We start from the raw sequence: 21,454 nt of genomic DNA, 5'->3' as shown, positions 1-21,454 counted from the left end.
ACTCTGTAAAACAAGAACTGGAGAGGGGTGGTAGTAGAAGTTCAAGGTTGGGAGGTGATGGTGCACACCATTAGTTCCCAGCACTCTGGGAGACAATGACAGGCGGACTTCTGTGAGTTCTAGGGCAGCCTCCCTCCCTCCCTCTACCCCCCCTCCCTCTCTCTCACACAGAGTTAAGTTCAACGTCATTGTTGGCCATGTGGAGTTTCAGGTGAGCCAGGCCTAGAAACCACAAAACAAAAACTAGAAAAGTCAGACAAGCAGGAACCCATAGGTAACCTGGTCATGGTCACACACACCTGTAGTCCCAGCACTTGGGAGACTGGTGTCTTAGATGGTGAATCCCTTTCTGCCCTCCATACTCACACCCTTACCCCCAAAAGGGATTCTGGAATTATGATGGGTTCACCTGAAAATTAGATTGGTATAATTTTATAAATGTAAGTGGGAAATGTAACTAGGAAAGTTGAATGGGTTTATTAATGCAGTTATAGAATAGCTTGTTAATAATTTTGTTTTACTAATTTCATAATAATTAGGTTAAAATGTCTTTATTCTAATTGTTTGTGTGAATAGTGCTGAAGTGAAATTACTCGGATAGATCGTGTGTTAGCTGATGTCCAAACTTAAGTAACTTCACTTTTTTTTTCTTCCAGTAATCTATGCCAGCAATTATGACAATGTTAGCAGACCATGCAGCTCGTCAGCTGCTTGATTTCAGCCAAAAACTGGATATCAACCTCTTAGACAATGTGGTGAATTGTTTATACCATGGAGAAGGAGCCCAGGTAATGTAGATGATTAAAACTTTATGAAGTTATTAAAATGTAACAAAGTAGTTGAGTTTTTCTCCTTAATATAAAATGTATGCTATAATTTATAAATTTGGAGTTATTTACTAATGTGAATCAGTCTGGAAAAAGTATTATTAGACTGGTCAAGAAGGAGACTTAGGAATAGACTTGTCTTTTTTTTTTTCTATATTTTTTTTCTTTTGGGACAGTCTTAACTCTAGAGCAGGCTGGCCCCAACTCAGCAGAGATCTGCTTATATGTAGGCGTGAGGGCTAAAGGGTTAAAGGTATTTGCCACCCATCCCAGCTTTTGTTGTTTTTTCCCTAGGTTTTCTGAGACAGGTCTGGCCTTGAACTTTAAGAGATCTACCTGCCTCTGTCTTCGGAGTGCTGGTATTATTTATTGTGTTTAAGTGGGTGTAGGGGTGCCCTTAAAAACCAGGTATCCTGGAACTGGAGTTAAAGGCAGTTGTGAGCTGCCCGATTATAGATGTGGAAGTCAGGGAACTACTTGGTTCTGTCATGGATTCTGGTGGTGAGATTCAGATTGGACAGATTTGGCCACTAGGCCATCTGGCTGTTAATCTACTACCAGTTTTTTAAACATTGAAATTGCAGGTGTTTCAGATACTTACCTGAAATTCGATTAAGAGCCAGATGTGGTGCACTCCTTTAATTCCTGCACTCAGACAGAGGCAGGAAGATCTCTTGAGTTTGAGATGACCTCAGTCTGCATAGTGAGTTCCATGCAATATGAATTTTAGTTCGTTTAATTTGTGTGGTTGTAAAAGAAGTCCTGTTAGTGAAGTTAATTATCTCACAGTAAGCTATATTTTGAAGATTTAAGACTTAATTATAATATAGGTGTTTGTTCTGTGGTCCTATCACTTGTGAGGCAGAGGCAGGAGGATCTTGGGTTCGAACAGAAGAATTTTGAGTAAAGTTCTATGCAATTGGCCTGCTGATGTATAAACAACCTGAATTAGTCCCTGGGGCCTGCCTGGTAAAAGGAGAGAACCCACTTTGGAAAGTTAATTGTCTTCTGATTTAAATGTTCTGAAATTAGCAAAAAAAAAAAAATCCTTTTATAATAAAAGTTGGCCACGGTGGAACATGGTTTTTTATTTTTGTTGTTGGGTGGTCTTTTGTTTGTTTTTTGTTTTTGGATGTGTGTGTGTGTTTAAATCTTGGCACTAGTGAGACAGGAGGATTAGAATTAAAGACGGTGTCTTGTGCGTGCCAGGTTCGGAAACTATCTCAAACATGCTTTTGACCCCACAGTCTTGCAACGACCACATGTAACAGAGCAAATATTGTTTCCAAACGTTTGATTTCTTGGACAGTTTCTGCTGGAAGTTAATTGTGTTTTGTGTGGTTTTTTTTATGAGGGTAGAGAGTTGGGGGGGGTTGAGACAGGGTCTCACTGTATAGCCCTAGCTGTCCTGGGACTCACTGTATAGACCAGGCTGTCCTGGAACTCCCAAGGTATTCGGCAAGTCTGGCTTGTTAAGATATTTTTGTCTGACCTTGGGTACTATCACACAGTTTATAAACTTTATATAAAGAGAGGGAAGGCTGGAGAGTTGTCTCAGCAGTTAGGAGAAAGAGCGTGTTGCTCTTGAAGAGGACCTACATGGTAATTCATTAACAACCTTGAACTCTAGCTCTAGGGGATCTGATGCCTCCTTCTGACCTCTGAGGGCACAAGGCATGAGTGGTGCTTATTTATACATGTAGGCAAAACACTCATACACATAAAATAAAACTTACTCTAAAAAATTTTAGGACTTAAAAACATATGAGCAAAGATTAAAATTTGCCATGGGCTTTTTTTAAAAAAGAGATTCATTTATTTTACATGTATGAATGCTTTTGTACTTGCCTATGTACATGTATGAACCATGTGTGTCCCTAAGACAAGTTACAAAGGATTGTTAGCTCCCATGTTGGTAGGTGCTAGTAGTAGCAACAGTGCTTTTAACTGTGAACCATCTCTGCAGTGCTATGCCCCTGCCCCTTATGTTTTGAGACAAAATTTTTGCTGTGGGTGTTTTGCTGGCTTGAACTTCTGTAGCCCAGACTGGCCTAATCCTTCTAAGTACTGAGGTGACACACACCTTTAATCCTGAACTGGAGACAGAGTCTCTGAGTTCAAGGCTAACGTGGTCCACAGAGAGAGTGAGTTCCAGGATGGCCAGGGCAACAGAGTGACCCTGTTTTGAAAAAGAAAGAAAAGGTAGAAGCAGGGACATCAGAGTTGAAGGCTAGCCTGAATCACGTGATAACTTAACCGCAACAGAAAATCTCATCATTTTTTTGTTTGTTTGTTTGTTTGGTTGGTTGGTTGGTTTTTTAGACAGGGTTTATCTTTTTTAACAGCTCTGACTATCCTGAAACTCACTTTGTAGACCAGACTGCCCTTGAACTCATCCACCTGTGTCTGCCTCTCTGGAATTAAAGGCTTGAATCACCACTAGTCCCAGCATAAGCTTTTTCGTTTATGAGAGCAATAGACTAGCTTTTCTAAGTAAAGGACTTTATTTCCAGTAATAAGCTGACAAGTCAAGTGTAGAAAATGTAATCTATCACATGACTTAACTGTTTTTTTTTTTTTAATAATGGGATCTTATACCATAGGATAATGTGAGAATAGACTACAAATGCAGCTCTGGGTGACCTCGAACTTCTGGTTCTTCTGCTTCCGCCTCCAGAATGTTAGGGTTACAGTGACGTGACACCATGCCAGGTTTATGCAGTGCTGGGACTGAACCCAGGGCTTCTGCAATAAGCATTCCACCAACTGAGCATTATCTCCAACATTTTATTGTTTTTAGGAGGCAAACTTGGAAGATTCCTTTAAGTTGCTCTTGAATTCATGATCTTCTGCCTCCACCTACAGTAGTGAGATTGCACGCAGATGTCGTTTATCATGCTCTGCTTTGTTAATTAATTTCTTCATAGATTCCCTAGTTGTATCCTTAAAACTCCATGTATAAAATGTTGCCTATATTACGAGATTTTTAGTGATAAAGTCTATAAAGGACCTGTTTCAGACATTCTGGTTAAAAAGAAAGGTATTATTTAAGTCACTTAGTGGTGTATAGACCTATAATCTCAGCTCTGAACGCTGAGGATGCCTGTGTAACTTAGTGAGATCTGTCTCATAGTTTAGAAAAATCTGAAAATATTAATTCAGTGATATGAATTTGGTTCAAACCCCAGTGTTGTAGAAATGGAAAAGGAAAGATGCATTTTGGCATGTATTCTCAGAGAAAGGATTTAAGCATGGTTTGATTTGATCATTTGCTTTCTTCATTCTTGTAATAGGTGGTTAAGTAATGTAAAATAAAATTTATGCACTTTGGAATATGGATCCTAGCTTGTAATAAGCATTGTTTAAATGACTTACCTTTGATAGGCTGCTGGTACTAATGCACCATTCAGACCCTTGTCAGTGCTGTGCACAATGCAATTAGCTATCCCTGTGAGGTGTCCCATGTAACGATGCCCTTGTCCTCCCTCAGAGGACAGAAGTAGGTCACTAGGGACAGGCCTAGAAAGTTACATGTCTGTTTCTCTTTCTCTCTTTTTTCTGACAGTTTATGTAGCTCTGGCTGGCCTGCAACTTGCTTTGTAGACCATAAACTCGAATCAATGTACCTCTGCTTGTGCATGCTGGCATTTAAGGTAGATGCCATTGTGCCCAGCAACACAAAATATATTTTTCAAAATAAATGGTCAGAACCTACAATTTTTTTTTTTTTGTAGCATGAAATAATTTATAGACAGAACCTTTGCCTGTATGGGGATTTTGGTAAGATTCTTAAACTGTAATGGTTGGAGACTGAAGTGTTGGCCTAGCAACCAAGAACGTGCTATTCTCCAGAGACTGAGTGGTTCAGAGTGCCCACTTTCGGCAGATCCCTGAGGGAATCCCGTGCCCCCTTTCTGGTATTCACTGGTTACTGCACTAAATGCAACCCCCCATATACACATAATTTTAAAAGTACTAAAATATTGGGTATTTTTCTATTTTTAGCCAGTTAGCCCAAAGAAAAAGAGTGAAGAGTGGGTGTGTTTTCCAATGTTGTGTTCTGTTGGTTATTTTGAACTCTTCTATTACTAAGGAGTAGAAATGCTTTTGCTTTTACTAGAAATTTGCTTTTACCTTTCCTCTTTTTGTTACTGTTTTGTTTAAACCCTTTTGGGATTTTAGGGTAATAGAAATCTATTAAAAGAAAAATGGGAAATAGGGCAAAATAAAGAAGATAACTATGGTACAAACAGTGCTGTTAACTTGGAAGCGTGAGGTTATAACCAGTAGCAAAACACATGTTATCTGTGGGGGCTGGAACCAAAGGTTATAATGTGGAAAGTGCTCTGCACATCAAATGACCTGACTCACCTGAAGCTGGTGTGACTCAGGAAGGAGACTGAGGCAAGTGGACCTTGACTTCAGGCCATCCTAAAGAGCTGGCAGTAGTAGGACCAAGTAAGTTTTACTAGGTAAAGATTCAGGATATGTACTGTTTTGTTACAAGTTCACACTCAGTTATTCTTAGGGAGAACATTAAGATAGATACTACCCAACGCGGGTGAGGTAAAGGTCATCTATAATCTTAGGCAGAAGCAAGAGGATTGTTGTAGCTTCATTTGTTTTTCATAATTTTTCTTAGGACAGGCAGCTGTATACCATGGGAAATGTACATAAGTGGCTGGGCACCATGGTATATCTACCTGTAATTCAGTACTCTGGAGAATGAGGAAAGAGGATCCACAGGGACAATGCCAACATAGGCTATGCAGCTAGACCCTGACTTGAAAAACAAAACAAGGGCCTGGCGGTGGTGGCTAATGCCTTTAATCCCAGCACTCAGGAGGCAGAAGCAGGCGTATCTCTGTGAGTTTGAGGCCAGCCTGATCTACATAGCAAATTCCAAGTCAGGCTCCAAAGCTACAGAGAAACCCTGCCTCGAAAGACAAAAAAAAAAGGGGGGGTGGAGGTGTTTGTTTTTCTAGACTACCCAGGTTCATTCCCAGCACCCATTTGAAAGCTCACAGTCATCGATAGCAGGCAGAGAGGATCTGCTGCTTTCTTCTGCCATCAGGCACACAGTATGCTTGTGGCACACATAGACAAAACACTCAAATACCTTACCAACAAATAAAAAACTTCTTCAATTTTGCCTAACTTCTAACCCAAGATCTTCATGGCAGGATATAGGTAACTTAGTTCTTCCTAATTCCACAGTTGCTTTTGGGTGAGTTTTAGAACCACAATGTCTGTTGAGTATATTTGGTGTGTGTGCACATGCCCTCGGGCTAGAAGATGTGCCTAGAGTTAGAGGCAGTTGTGAACTGCCTAATATGGATGGTGGCAACTGAACCTGTAACCTCTAAGCCATCTCTCCAGATGCTAAAAGGTGGTTTTGGTTGTTTTTGTTTTGTTTTTCAAGACTGAGTTTAACAGCTCTGGCTGTCCTGAAACCCACTCTCTGAGGCTAAGAGCACTAGTTGTTTTTCCAGAGGACCCAGGTTCAGCTTTCAGCACATACGTGGTGGCTCCCAACTAGCCCAGGGATCCAAAGCACTCTTCTGATTACTATGTGTACCCCCCCCCAATTTCTAGGATTACTGCTATGTGCATTTTGCTTGGTTCCAAAAGTATATATTGATTAGTAAGATCATAATAAATAATGGTTATGTTTGCTTACTTCAAAATAAACCCTCTCCCTTTCTTTTTCCCCTTTCTCGAAGCAAAGTCTGTCCCCGTGTGGTGGTCCAGGCTGGCAGTCTTTCTGCTTTAGCCTTTTTTGTTGTAGATTTATTTTTACTTTATTTGCCTTTTGAATGCTATAATACAGGTTAATACCACCATGCCTGTCTCATGCATATAGATTTGTAGAAATGGAGGAAGGATCCAGTTTAACTACAAAATAACAAAGTCAAAAAATGTGAAAAGAAGCCTGGCGATGGTGGCACACGCCTTTAATCCCAGCACTCTGGAGGCAGAGGCAGGCAGATCTCTGTGAGTTCGAGACCAGCCTGGTCTACAGAGCTAGTTCCAGGACAGGCTCCAAAGCCACAGAGAAACCCTGTCTCAAAAAACCAAAAAAAAAAAATGTGAAAAGATTAAGTTGATTAAGTTGTCAGTAGACTACAAACTTTGGTGAAATGTATTATGAAAATGGGTTATGGTTAAACCAAAGAAACTAGACATAGTAATGTTTACATGGATAGATCTTTAAAACCACATTAAACGCAAAAGACAAATTGCAGAAGACATTACATATTCTGTTTATTTGAAACTCTGGTAGCCCAGGATGGACTCAGAACTCACAGATCCTCTGCCACTCCTGCTTTCCTTTTGTGATATTAGACAGTGAATCTGGGGCCTTGTTTTATTTTAAACTTGTGTTTTGCCACATAGTTCTTACCAAACCCCTCCTTGATTGAATGCAATTTAAGTTTAATAAACCAGATTTGTGAAAAAGGCTGATATATTTCAAATTAAAGCCTTCCCTCTCTCTCCCTCACCTTTCTAAAAATCCCTCCTCTCCCCCTTTCCTTATAAGGTCTCTGTAGCTTTGGCTGTCTCTGAACTCAGAAGCCATGTATCTCAGTGTTCTTAGAGTTAAACTTGGAGACATGCCCTGTGACTTTTTAAAAAAAGAAAAAAGTGTCTATCTTTTGTGTCTATGTGAATTTGAAGGTCAAAAGACAGCCTGCAGGAGCCGATCCTCTGTACCATATGGGTTCTGGGGATGAATATGTGCCATCAGGCTTGGTGGTAATGCCTTCACTTAATGAGTGCTCTCCAGGGCATGAGCTCACTAATGGAGTGGTAATAGAGAACTAGGGAATCTTACCTTGTCCTATCCTCCTAAGTACTTGGGATTACACCCTGTACCCCAAAGCCTGATGAGCTTTTACTTCTGGAATAGTTCATCTCTCAACTGTTTCCAGAAGGTAGAGGTATCACTGTGCTGTTAGGTTTGTACCTTTCTCTGTACTTTACATTTTAATGAATTCTAAAGAGCACAGTATCTTAATTCTTTTTGTATAATGTTTTAGCAAAGAATGGCTCAAGAAGTACTGACACATTTAAAGGAACATCCTGATGCTTGGACACGTGTCGACACAATATTGGAGTTTTCGCAGAACATGAACACGAAAGTAAGCAAGTGGTGGTTTTAAAAATCTGTTATTCTTTTCTTCCAGTCGTAAACTTTGAGGAAGGTATCTCATTTTTAGTATTAGCATATGTTACCAAATCATTTTATATTGCTAACTAATTTCAAAATTATTCTAGACCTTAGAATTAATTCTTGCAAATAGTCCTAAGAATTATGGATGAAGTTTTTGTAATTGGGACTAGTATGCAAGGTGTTTTTTTTTCCTTTTGTGGGTGGGAGTTTTTTAGAGCATGTATATAGGTCTTAGTAGCATAAGTTTTAAAAGTTATTCAGAGATGAGACTTGACAAATTATTTTGGGCAAGTAATCAATATAATACAGGTTAGGCACCATCAACACCCAGTAAGTGTGGACAGCTTAAAACCCTTAAAACTCCATGGTACCAGTGTTTTCAATGAGACAGCACTCAGTTCTTATTTGCAATTGAAAATGTTATAACTCAGGGCTTTTTTTTCCTTGCTTTTTTTTTCTTGAGTTTGAACAGAAGGGTTGATCAAAATGTGTTTTGACTGTTTAATGCTTGATGATTCACGCTTCTCTTTAAACGCCTTAAAGTAATAAAATACCATGGCATTCTGTTTAATACACAAAAGGCTTCTACTTGATATACATTGTGTTAAAACAGAAAATAGCCGTGTGCACATCTGTTTATGAAATCAGAATGTGTTAGTTAACAGTTTAAAAATATTAATTAGTTTTGACATCTTGGTAAATTTTAAGGCAAAAATACAGCCCAGAACTTCCTCAAAGTGCTAACCTTAAGTAACATAACAGTGTTTGCCTGTTTGCTTGCCTGGTAAATTTTGCTTTTTATACTGACAGACATTACTAATGTTTAAGTTGATTTATCAACAGTATTTTTAAAAACTCAAATTTGTCTTGTGAAAAATGAGATGATTAGAGGAACAGAAAGAAAGCAACAGGTAAAGAATTCTTCAATTTACATAAATTACAAATGATTTGGTGCTAAATTTATGCACTATGACATTTGGCTTTTATGCAATCATTTTTTTTTCTTTAAAGATGTTAACACTACCTGATATTAATCATAATGTTCCATTATGTTGATTGCTTGTAATAGGAAGAAAAGGGGTGTCTTCCTGTGCAACTACACAGCTAGGCTTTGACGGCAGGCCTCCACAAGGTCTACCCTTTTGATTCCCTTTAACTGAATTCTGTTCATCAATTGTTTTTGTTTTATGGGTGGTGGGAGGGGAAGGGGGACTCAATGCATAAAATAAGTATTTCTAAGGGCTCAGAAATTTCTGCCATAGGGATCATTTCATGCGTTTGTTTTTTCATGTAGTCTTTGCTGTTATCTGTCCCTCATCTTCATAGCTCAGCATTGGATAGCTCAAGTTCTGAGATTTAAAGTAGAAGTAGGTGTTTAATTTTTTTGTTACTTTTTTTTTTATTAAGGACTGGCTGTTACTTCACATTTATGAAGAACATTATTTTCCCAAAGGAACAAGAATTCTCTTTCCAAGTTTCATACGCAGAGTTGTTTTTGATGAGGAGAAGTTAGAGCTTAGACTGTAGGATGGACACACCGTGTGTGTTCCTTTGACCACGTGTGTGGGATGTTTTTATTTCAAACTCTTTGTTAGGGAGTTTTAAAATATGAATTGTGTGTTCAGCAAGCTGATCCTACTTTTGTAATTGTAGAAATGACTGGAGCTAGTAAATCAATACAACATAACGAGAATGTTAGTAAAGGGTGAATAAATTAATATGATAGTAATGGAAGGGGGCTTTTTCAGTTGAGAAATAAAAATTAGGTCAAGTATATCTTAAAAGTCTTTTTTTTTTTTTTTAAGTCTGACTATGTTGTTTAGTTCCTTGGTGCTTTGTGAGTCTTTTTAAATTGGTTATTAGCAAGAGGACATTTTGTAGCACAATGGTGTTCTGCCTTGATTTTTTTTCTTTTTTTCTTTGGGTCCTTTAGGGAAATAGCTTTTATGCTAACTTAGAGAAACTTTTGTCTTTTGTATGCATATGAGCACCCGCTTTCTGCAACTAATGACCAGAATAGTGAGCTTCACTACTGCTGATTGGGAAATACTGTAGGGACATTTAAGTTCTTAACATCAGAATTTGTTTTGGCCTTGTTCTTATTTTAGAAGACTTTAAGGAATGTTCTGCAAATGTAGAGTTTGGTTAGATATTACAGAGGAATTATTTTTGTAAGGTATAAAATATTAAAATGAGAGAAAACAGCAAAAACATTTGAACACAATGTAGTTTGGGACAGTCTATATTGTGCTTTGACTAAAATGAGCATTTATATGATCCCTTTGGTTGAAATACTAATGCTCCTATTATTGTGTAAATGACTAACAATTTTAAAGATGAACTCTTATTCTCAGCCAAAACTTGCAATCTGAGGCTATGTCTGTGTGAATGAGTTTACCTTTCAGGTATTAATAGCCAGTTTTTAGAATCCCTAATTCTTGAGGTGAAATAAAATGCATTTTGGTTCCTTTTCTTCCTCCTGCCTATTTACACTAATTGGTAATAATAATAATAATGATCAATAATAATTTAGGTAATAAATCCTAGAGTATTATAAATTCTCAAATGTTGACTATTGTCCATAATCAGCAGAAGGGATAAAATGGATTCAAAGTGGTCTCTGTTATTTAACTTTTTCACATATGTAGTTACAGCTTCCATGTTTATAAAGGGATACCTGAAAGGTAGACACAGATTGCAACATGGATTTGTATTTTATTTTGACTGTGCACAAAAGTTTATCTTTAAATTAGTAGAAATAGAAACTGCATAAGGGTGGGGCTAGAATGGAAAATGAACCTGTGGGTTTGTCTTGCTGCTCCTTAAGTAACACACCAGAGACGCTTACACTTGTGTAGAAAGTTATCTGTGGCAACACTTCATGTATGGCTGCAAGCTTGTAGCTCCTAGAGGAGAATAGGGAGCTTGACAGCATTCAAGTTACTAAATTTAGGAGCCTGGTTGTGTTAATAATGTATGCAAGCCTATGAGCAGTCTTATGCTGAGAATTCATATCTGGCTGTTATTTTTCCTTCTACAGATAAGCCCATTTGGCTGCTAAAGGGCTTTTTATTTGGTTCTTCCTGGTGTGAGCATGTATAAACAGCAGGACGTTACATAGAGTAGTAAACAGTAAAATGAGGAAAATGCATGAAATTTCAGCTTATGGGTGAATAGATCCTTGTTTAATATGTGTAATTAAACTTGATAGCATAATGTTTTTGAAATATTAGCTATAAATGTGTGTCTGTCCATTTGTGAGCCCTGAAAGGTCCTAGTCCTATGACAAGATACTCACATAATTCTATTCTCCAATTTTCAGTATTATGGACTACAAATTCTGGAAAATGTGATAAAAACAAGGTGGAAGATTCTTCCAAGGAACCAGTGTGAAGGTAGGAAAATAAACAATTCAATTTTGGGTCATGATACTTACTCTTTTACAGTTGAGTTTATTAATGTTGCATGGCAGGGTTTTTGTGTAGGGAAAGAGGAGTCGGCTATTTTAGAGGAAAGAGGCAACCATCACTTTGAGCAAACCTTGATTAGAAAATAAGAGATTATGCACACGGTTGGGCAGGGTGATAAATCCCCTTAGTTCCGGCACTCAGGAGGCAGAGGCAGGTGGAACTTGGTAAATTTGAGGATCAACCTGGTCTACAGAATGAGTTCTAGGACAGCCAGGGCTATGTAGCGAGACCCTGTCAAAACAGAAAGAAGGGAAGGAAAGAATGAATGGACATAAATACCAGGTTGAGATGAAGAACTGGAGTAGAGTGTTTGCCTAGTATTTGGAAGTGGGAGTCACTGGGCCATCCTCAGTTTCACATGCGCACCAAATTAATACATACCACTTGAGCTACTTTGGGGCATTGCTTGAATTGGAATGTTTTAAGATCATGAGACGAGTAACCAAAAATATTGTTTATGTTTAGCAGCTTGATTGGATTAAGGGTGGAAAGCATCGAATCAGGGCTTTTTACCTTGCTATTTCTGAGGTTGCTTTTTATGTTTTGGTGCTGGAGGTATTAGTGATTCTGAAACTTACTAAGTCAGTACTAAGAACAGAGCACAGGTCCTCTGTAAAAGTAATAGGTGTTCTTAACCCTTGAGTCATCTTTCTAGCCCTGTTCCTTTTTATTTAGATGGTGTCCTCTGTAGTTCAGGTTGTTTTGTAGGTAAGAATGGTGTTGAATTTTTGGTTCTCTTGCCTCCATCTGAGGACTGGGAATACTGACCAAATTCAGGACTTTAAACATAGTAGACAAGCACTCTACCAACTGAACTAGTCTTTCCCCTAAAATTGGATTGAAAATGAACAAGAATTCACTGTGTGTAGCCAGGTGTTAGGACTGAATCAGCATACTTGGCTGAAGTTTAAGTTTTAAAAGAATATTTCTTAGTATTTTAAAATAGTAATTAAGGCCGGGTGATGGTAGCGCATGCCTTTAATCCCAGCATTCGGGAGGCAGAGGCAGGCGGATCTCTGTGAGTTCGAGACCAGCCTGGTCTACAGAGCTAGTTCCAGGACAGGCTCCAAAGCCACAGAGAAACCCTGTCTCGAAAAACCAAAAAAATAAAAAAAAAAATAGTAATTAAGTTTACTGTTTGGCACTTTTTAAAAGTTTATATGCACAAATTTTATTTTCGGGCAGAGGTATATTTTTAGTATGTAAGAAGCTTATGAAATTAATGGTAAAATTATCATCAGAAACCTACAGAACAATGAGTATAATGTGAACAAGCCAAACATGGTGGTTCATATCTTTAACCTCAGCAGTGGGGAGGCAGAGCAGGTAGATCTCAACTAGAAGCCAGCCAGGGCTACAAAGTAAGACCTTGTATTGATTTTTGAAGATAATATAGGACTGGAGCACTGGTTCGACAATTTTGAGCATTTGCCAAGGACTTGTTTGGTTTCTTCTAATATGTATAGACAGTGGGTGGGTGACTCCGACTCCAGTTCCAGGGGATCCAGTGCCCTCTTCTGGCCTCTGAAGGTACTTTGGACACATGTATACATTTAGGCAAACACATGCTCTCATAGGGCAGAAAAGAGCTTTGTTGTTTGATGTGGTGCTAAGAGCCAAACTTGGGTCCACTTCTAACTGCTACTCCATCTCTCCACCCTCTAAAAAGCCATCTTAATAATGAGAAAGACATTACAAAATATGGGACAAAAATGTAAAATGTGTTATGAATTTTCTGCGTTACTATGATCATTTAGCCTGGGGCCAAAAAAATAACAGCTGTATGTTTATGGGTTTATGTATTAATGATTATTAAGTTAGTGATTTGCTAGTAATGACTGAATTATTTTTCGGGTTAATAGGTTTCTCTCAATTCATTTCTTTATATTAAGTGCTGTTTTGAGAAACTAGCCCAAGGAGACCAAGAAGTTCTTATGCTCTCTCCCCCCTCTACCCTCAGCAACCATCTCCTTCCTTAAAAGTCCCTTTTCCACATCGACACCATTGTTTGTGACTCACTGAGTTAATCTTGAGCTAGCCAATGAATGTGGGTGGAGCTGTCATTGGAGACTCACGGGCTCAACCCATGAAGTTCCCCCAGTGACAATCAATGGCCAATACTTTTTTGTTTAGTTGGTTTTGTATGCATGAAAGTGAAGGTTAAGACAAAAACAGAAGACCCAATAAAAGTAGATCTATTTGTGTTCAGTGTTTCTTTATTATTAAACTATAGTTTTAACTGGGTTTCTAGCACACCTTATTCCAGCTGCTTCAGTACAGCCAGGACTGCACACCTGAGACCCTGTCTCAGGACAAAAAGGAAAAAACATAAACATCTTATTTTTAAATTAAAAGTTTAGTTTTTGATTCACCAATCCCACCACCATTATCTCCCCCTTCCCAAGGTAGACAGGGCTAAATTTAGGGGGTTTTACCATGCCCAGCTTCAATCCAGTCGATCCCATAGCACAAGGTCATTCTTTTTCTCCCTTTCCGTTTCATTTTTCCTTTTCCTTTCCTTTCTTTTTTTGGAGACAGGGTTTGTCAGTAGCTTTGGAGCCTGTTTTGGAACTTGTGTAGACCAGGCTGGCCTCTAACTCACAGAAATCCTCTTGCCTCTGCATGAGTGGCACCACCACTTAGAAATAGTGGAGACTAGCCTGAACTTAAAACCCTGTCTCTCAGAGACTAGAGGCAGAGAGTGAAAGGAAACAAGAGTGACTTATCCCAGAACTTGGGAAACTGGTGCGGAAAGATCATCAAATTCAAAACCAGCTCAGTATACTACAATGTTTATAAGACTAGTTAGAGACCCTCAAAGATAACTTTGGAGGTAGAAGCAGAAGGGTGAGTTTTAGGCCAGTCTAGACTGCAAGAAACACTGTCATTCACTTACTAGGCAGAAGTCAAAGTGATTATTTTAAGACCCTCCCCCCTAAAAAAAAGAATAAGTGCTAAAAACAGTAAGTAATCCTCTGGAGAAAATGTACCTACAGTTTTAAATGATATGTATTTTATTCACAAGATATATATCAGTTGCAAAGGAAAAATCCTGGATTGGAGATGACCTAGCAATTGCAAAACTCGGTGTACTTAGAGAGATTCTAAGTTCAGTTCCCATCATCCATATTACCTTGCAACTCTGGTCCTCTGATCTCACTGGGCATTTGCACACAGGAGATAGTCAATCACGAACACACATGAATAACAATGTAAAGACTAAAAATGTGTAATTTAGTCATGCTTTTACTCCTCTATACTCCCAGGACTTTGGGGGCAGGATCAAAAGTTCAAGTATGTATAGTTCAGTGTTTATATAAGATTGATATGGTGTTAGATGGGCATAGTAGTGCATGCGTATAATCTTACAACAAAAGAATAAACGGGATTTAGGAGGATGATAGCTTATTGTTAGCATGGGACTACTGGTTTCTGATTTTTCCCTTTTGGTTTTGATTCCTCCCCCCGCCCTCCCTTCAAGACAGGGTTTTCCTGTGTGTCTTTGGGTGTTTGGGAACTTGCTTTGTAGGCGAGGTTGGCCTCAAACTCAGATTCGCGTGCCTCTGGCACTGAATGCTGCTGGGATTAAAGGTGTATACCACCACCATTTTGCTTGATTCTGATTTTTCAAAGCTTAAAAAGTTCAAAAGTATAGAAAGCATGGTATGTTAGGCAAGAATGCTACAACTGAACTACATCTAGAGTCCTATTTGACACTCTTTGAAATTGCCAGCACCTGTGAAGGATTTGGAGCCTAAATCTGACTGATTACTCTGCCCTCTCCTGGGTCCTGAATGTTTGTTAGCCTGTTGTAAAAATATGGCTTTCTTTTCTTAAATTGAGTCACATTCTGGCCAGGTGGTGGAGGCTAACTAACACCTTTAATTCTAGCGATCAGGAGGCGGAGTCAGGCAAATCTGTGTTCCAGGACAGCCAGATCTCCACAAGGATACCTCGTCTTTAAAAGCAACAACAAAAAACCAAAACAAAACAGGAATGATAATGTCTCCTTCTAGTTTGGGATGTTGTGACAGTTCCTTTGCCTCAGGCTCTGAAGTGATGGGATTATTTATAGGCATAAATCACCATGCCTATTTTTTTTAAGTTTAATTTTTTATGCATTATATATATTTTTTTAATAGGAATAAAAAAATATGTTGTTGGCCTCATTATCAAGACATCTTCTGACCCAGCTTGTGTAGAGGTAAGAAAATTCTTAATTTTTAAACTTTATTTTCTTTGTGTGCACATTTTTTTTGACACACATGAGAGTGCCCGAGTAGCACAACATGAGTGTGGTGATCAGAGAATACTAGGGAGGGAGTCAGTGCTCCTCTTCTTCTTCCACCCTGTGGTCTGGAGTCCATATAGGCCCAGAGAATTGGCACTTGGATTGTTAGGCTTGGTGTAGCAGTTGGCTTTTCATGCTGAGCCACCTCCATGGTCCCCAAAGAATGTGTTCAAGAAAGAAACACTTAAATTTAGTCTACTCTTAATAGTCATAAAAACATATATTATCTTTTTCTTTATGTTTGTGCTGTATGTTTGAGGTACTTGTTTAACCTGACCCCTTTTCTCCTTTCCTAGAAAGAAAAGGTGTATATTGGGAAGTTAAATATGATTCTTGTTCAGGTAAGCTTTCTAATATCATCTTCCTAGGAAAAATTAAATGATTGTTAACACTTAACATTTCAAACTTCCTTTATCCCTAGATAAAAATATTTGTATTTTTAACTATGGGTAGGATTGGGGTGTGTGTGTGTAGGTGTGTGTGTCTGTGTCTTCCAGTGGGTATGTGTATGTGAGTGAAGGTGCCCACAATGGCCAGTGGTATTTGAAATGCCTGGACCTGGAATTACAGGTGGTTGTGATTGACATGGGCTCTGGGAACTGAGCCTCCCCCGAGACAAGGTTTCCTTGTAACAGTTCTGGCTGCCCTGGAACTTGACTTCTAGACTAGGCTGACCTCAAACTCAGAGATCTGCCTGCCTCTGCTTTCCAAGTACTGGGATTAAAGGCGTGTGTCACCACACCCAACCTGAGCTCAGCTCTTTATTTAACATCTGATATGAACCTGTGGTGGTAAGAGTCAACAATTATCTTAAGACTTCAGTTTATATGGCTTTAGTGTAAATTGGACTGCATACTGGAGTTGGATTCTTAGACTCTTATTTGCTGATGCTGTGCTTTTCCCTTCCATGTGGCTGGTCCAGTTCCAGTTTATATATCCTTACCTGGAATTAGGCCTCCTAGATAGATACAGTACCGACCTGTTTTCTTTACTGACCCCCAACAGGTCATTCATTTGTAGAATGTTTGGAATATTCTTGGCTATGACAGTATTTGAACTTCAGAATTTTAATGTATTTCATTAGGAATTTAGTAGAAGATTCATTCCCTGCTTGTGCTGTCTACTTCAAGCTTGTAAAATATCCACACCCTACTGTAATTCAAGAACAAGGGCTCAGTGGCATCAATTTAATTTGGAGGCCCAATTCAACTTCACTGCGTTAGCAAATTTGAGATAATATAAGGACTGGATTATATCCAACAGAAAATGTCTTTTGTTAGCTTTGGAGTAGCAGGGATTGATTCCAGGGGTCCATATACTAGATGAGCATTCTGGTTAGCCCCTAAATCTGTCTACTTAATCTCACCCTTTATCATTTGATTAGATTTCAGATGTTCTGCCAGGGAAATATTAATATTCATACATTCTAGAGCCATATTTAGCCATCAGGGTGACTGAGTGGGTCTGTGAGTATTGAAGCACCATTTTTTGTGTTTGTGTGGTATTGAGAATGACATATTTCTGCCTTAATGAAAAGGGTAAAGTAAGTAATATTTACTCTGGTTTTGAAATTGTTTTGTCTTTGTCAAATGAAGTGAAATGGACATATCATCTTTAATTTTAGATACTTAAGCAAGAGTGGCCTAAGCACTGGCCAACATTTATCAGTGACATTGTTGGAGCAAGTAGGACCAGTGAAAGTCTATGTCAGAATAACATGGTGATTCTTAAACTCTTGAGTGAAGAAGTGTTTGATTTCTCTAGTGGACAGATAACCCAAGTGAAAGCAAAGCATTTAAAAGACAGGCAAGTAATTATCTTTTGCTATATGGAGCTCTATGTGTAAAAGTGTTTGTGGTCAGCAAGTTTTCCTAAATCTTTTTTTTTTTCTCCTTAGCATGTGCAATGAGTTCTCACAAATATTTCAACTCTGTCAGTTTGTGATGGTAAGTGGTTTCAATTTTCTTCTTTCTGAAATAGAGTGAGAGTAAAGTATATTCATGATATGCTTGCCTTTGCAGGAAAATTCCCAAAATGCTCCCCTTGTACATGCAACCTTAGAAACACTGCTAAGATTTCTGAACTGGATTCCACTGGGATACATCTTTGAGACCAAGTTAATCAGCACATTAATTTACAAGGTAAAGCCAGTACACTTCAATTTTGTCTCTGGATAGGCACAAAGAGTTTTTCTTCGCTGACACTGCTGTCAAGATTTTTATATGAATAGTATTTGTTTGAAATGATTCTTTAAATCCTGGTTTTTTGTTGTTGTTTTAAACTTAGAGATAGTGGTATATGTGTATGTAATTCCGGTACTGCAGGGTCAGAAGTAGGAAGTTTTTTATTTTTTATTACATCTCTTTGTTTTGTGTGAATGTGGAGGGGGGGGGTCAAAGGACGATTTGTTTGAGAGTTGATGCCCTCTGCCATACAGGTTTAGGAGATTGAACATCAGGTGCTTCTCTACTTGCTGAACCATTTAAGCAGCACCAAGTACAATGATTTCAAGGTTGAGGGGTGTTCTAAATTACTTACCTAGGAGGGTTTGTCTAAGAAACCGACAACTAGCTAGGTCAGTTTGATTCAAGAATCAGGTATGAATGTAATTTAAGATCTGTGTGAAAGCTTTTCTTTTTTCGGTGTGACAGCTGGAACTTACTTTGTAGAAGGTTGGCCTTGAATTCATATAGGAGGTCCTCCTGTCTCTGGAGTGCTGAGATTAAAGGTGTTACTACATTGGGCTGCAAATTGAAAGCTTTAATACCAACACATTTGGAACCTCTTAACCCAGTACTGCAGGACTGGGGGGGTGGGGTAAAGTGAAGGCTGGAGATTATAGCTCATTGGGGAAGAGCTTGGCTCCTTGGTGTTGTCAAAAACAAACAATAATGCTATGTTGGGTATATCTCTAGTGGTATATTTCTTTCACTTGAGTTACAGTGAAGAGATCAAATGATCCCATTTTGTATGCAATTGGCTGCGCGCCCCCCCCCCCCCAGGATCAGATGTAATGGCAAGTGCTTCAATACTGAGACCATGAAAATCTATTTTGCCTGAAAAATTTGAATGCTATGCACTTCCTATTGTTACTCAGTCATAGATAATTGCTGTTATGAGTAGGTGGCATATTTCTGTCCCAACTCCCTGCTCCCAAATAACTGACTCAGAGACTTAATAGATATTATAAATGATCTACTGATAGATAGCTCAGGTTTGTACTAATTAACTTACATTAAAATTAACTTATATTTCTCTTCTATGCTTTGCCATGTGGCTCATGACTTGTTACCTCATTTTCTACATGGTTCTGCTTACTTGGTGGCTGGCTGGGGTCTCTTGATTTTGCCATTCTCCTGTTCAACTATTGGCTTGTCAGCTTTTCTATTAAACCCATCATAGTGACATATATTCTCGTAGTGTACAGAAGGATTATTCCACCGTAGTTGCCAGTGCATTGTGTGTTGTATTATCTTGATGAATGTTACAGAGGTGTTTATTGAACCTTAGTAAAGATAAATTACTAACACATGAACCTTGTAGATCAGTTATTAATATTTCCCAAATTTACCACCAAGGGTATACAGAATTTATAACTGAATTTCTCCATAATATATTAATCTCAGTTTTGTTAATTGTCTCCTAAAGACCTTTTTTCGGGGAAGAGTGGTAAAGCTATCTTGGTTTAAGTTCGCCTTAAATTCAATGTAGCTGATGTGGCATTGACTATTTTTCAGCCATTGTTTATTCTCGTCAGAGTAGGTTTTGTTTTGATGTTATTGGTTTATTATTATTATTAAGACAGGGTCTCAAGCCAATCAAACACATTGTAATGATTCCAAGAAAGCTACCAAACAAGTTTTATTATTACTATTATTTCAGATGTCATGGGAATGTAGCTCACTGTTTGCTTAGCATGTGCAAACCTTAGGTTTAACCCCAGCGTCCCTTATTACATACCTATGATGCAAGCAGAGGGATCAGAAGTTTGAGGTTATTCTCAGCTTTATAGCTGCTTTTGTCTCCTAAGATCCCATCTCAAAAAGCACAAGCATATGTGCTTTGAGTATATGGTGTTTCTTCAAAATGTATATGCAAAAATAAAAATCTGTTATTCACTGTTTTTAGACTGTATCCTTGTTTATGATTGTAAGTCTCCTTTATTTGTAAATTTTTTTGTTTTTGTGTATGGGGGGTGAGTTTACTGTGTGCGTACCACGTGTGTTTATCACATGAGTGTCTGGTGCTCTTGGATGTCAGAAGGCATAGACTTCAGAGGGTTTGAATCCCCTTGGAGTAGCTACTTGTGAGCTGCCATTGGGTGTTGTTGGGAGTAGATAGAACCTGGGTCCTCTACAAGAACACCAAAAGCTTTTAACCACAACCAACTCTCTAGCCCCCATACATACTCCTTTGTCATTTTTAAAATAAGATGTTTCTTGAGATTAATTTTGTTTTCTCTTTTAATAGTTCCTGAATGTCCCAATGTTTCGAAATGTGTCGCTGAAGTGCCTCACAGAGATTGCTGGTGTGAGTGTAAGCCAATATGAGGAACAGTTTGAAACTCTGTTTACACTTACAATGATGCAGCTAAAGCAGGTAATTGATAGACCACTGCCTTGAAAATGAATGATTTTAATGCACTAGAAATGGTTACATTCATGATCAGTAACATTGCCAAATAAACAAAAATGGTTGAATTAAGTTAAACTATAGAACAGTTAATGCACATTAGTTATAGTGTGCTTATGTATATTATATACAATCTTAGGTAGAAGTGGTTTTTTAACTTTCTTCCTTGTAATATTAAGGTTTTATGGGTTCCATGATAATATAGTTCTAGAAATTTGAAGGCTGGATGATGTGGAGACTTGATCACACAATGGGGTAATTGAGAACCTTCTAGGACCAACCTCCTTTTTCCGTCTAATTTAACATTGCTTGTCCAAACTGGCCAACCTCTTTTCTAGACTAAGGTCTGTTGGTACAGGTGTGAAAGAATTGTTTGAAGACAAAATTTGATCATCTAGGCAGTTAAACATGATGCTATATTACTGTTTGCCATTTGAGTGCACCTTTATATTTTTCCGTGTCTTGGGAAAAATCTGATAGCAAAATTCAAAGAATATATATGAGGCAGTTAATAGCTGTTCTTTGTATGTTGGTGTTAGCAACTGGGTCATTTTAGAGTTCAGAGTGTTTTGTTGTTGGTTTCGTAACGTTGATTGATAATGGTTTTCAACTTCCAGATGCTTCCTTTAAATACTAATATTCGACTTGCATATTCAAATGGAAAAGATGATGAACAGAACTTTATTCAGAATCTCAGTTTATTTCTCTGCACCTTTCTAAAGGAACATGGTCAACTTTTAGAGAAAAGACTGAATCTCAGGGAAGCACTGATGGAGGTAGGTTTGGTTCCTGACATTTTTCTCTGAAAAGGGAAAAAAAAGGGTTCTTAAATATGTGCTGTTCTGTATGTGGATATTGAGACATCTTGTTTGCTCTCCACCTGTGGCTTTTGTTTTGTTTTGAGGAAAAGTGCCTTTATTTTGCCCTGACTGTCCTTGAAGTCATACTAGAGAGATCCCTCTGCATCCCTGATACTGGGATTAAAGGCGTACCCATCCACTCTTTTGTGTTTTGGAGAGAGTGTCTCCTACCATTCATTTCCTAGGTTGGTGTGAAACTC

The 21,454-nt window shown here is 38.4% G+C and overlaps 1 protein-coding gene across 1 annotated transcript in view; it reads left to right on the top strand.

Annotated features, from left to right (window-relative positions):
• The window catches only part of Xpo1 (exportin 1), a 40,568-nt gene that overhangs the window by 6,317 nt on the left and 12,797 nt on the right, over positions 1-21,454 (top strand). Inside the window, exons 2-11 of the mRNA XM_041669420.1 lie at positions 657-788; positions 7,868-7,969; positions 11,324-11,396; positions 15,614-15,675; positions 16,059-16,103; positions 17,387-17,568; positions 17,660-17,708; positions 17,784-17,903; positions 20,233-20,361; positions 21,012-21,170. Coding sequence (XP_041525354.1) covers positions 663-788; positions 7,868-7,969; positions 11,324-11,396; positions 15,614-15,675; positions 16,059-16,103; positions 17,387-17,568; positions 17,660-17,708; positions 17,784-17,903; positions 20,233-20,361; positions 21,012-21,170 — 1,047 coding nt within the window. The 5' untranslated portion in view covers positions 657-662. The remainder of the gene's footprint in view (positions 1-656; positions 789-7,867; positions 7,970-11,323; positions 11,397-15,613; positions 15,676-16,058; positions 16,104-17,386; positions 17,569-17,659; positions 17,709-17,783; positions 17,904-20,232; positions 20,362-21,011; positions 21,171-21,454) is intronic.

This window comes from Microtus oregoni, unplaced genomic scaffold, assembly GCF_018167655.1.
Source record: "Microtus oregoni isolate MIOR12 unplaced genomic scaffold, Mior012 000019F_ref0000042, whole genome shotgun sequence".
NCBI lineage: Eukaryota > Metazoa > Chordata > Mammalia > Rodentia > Cricetidae > Microtus > Microtus oregoni.
This window is presented reverse-complemented; position numbering and strand designations above follow the sequence as displayed.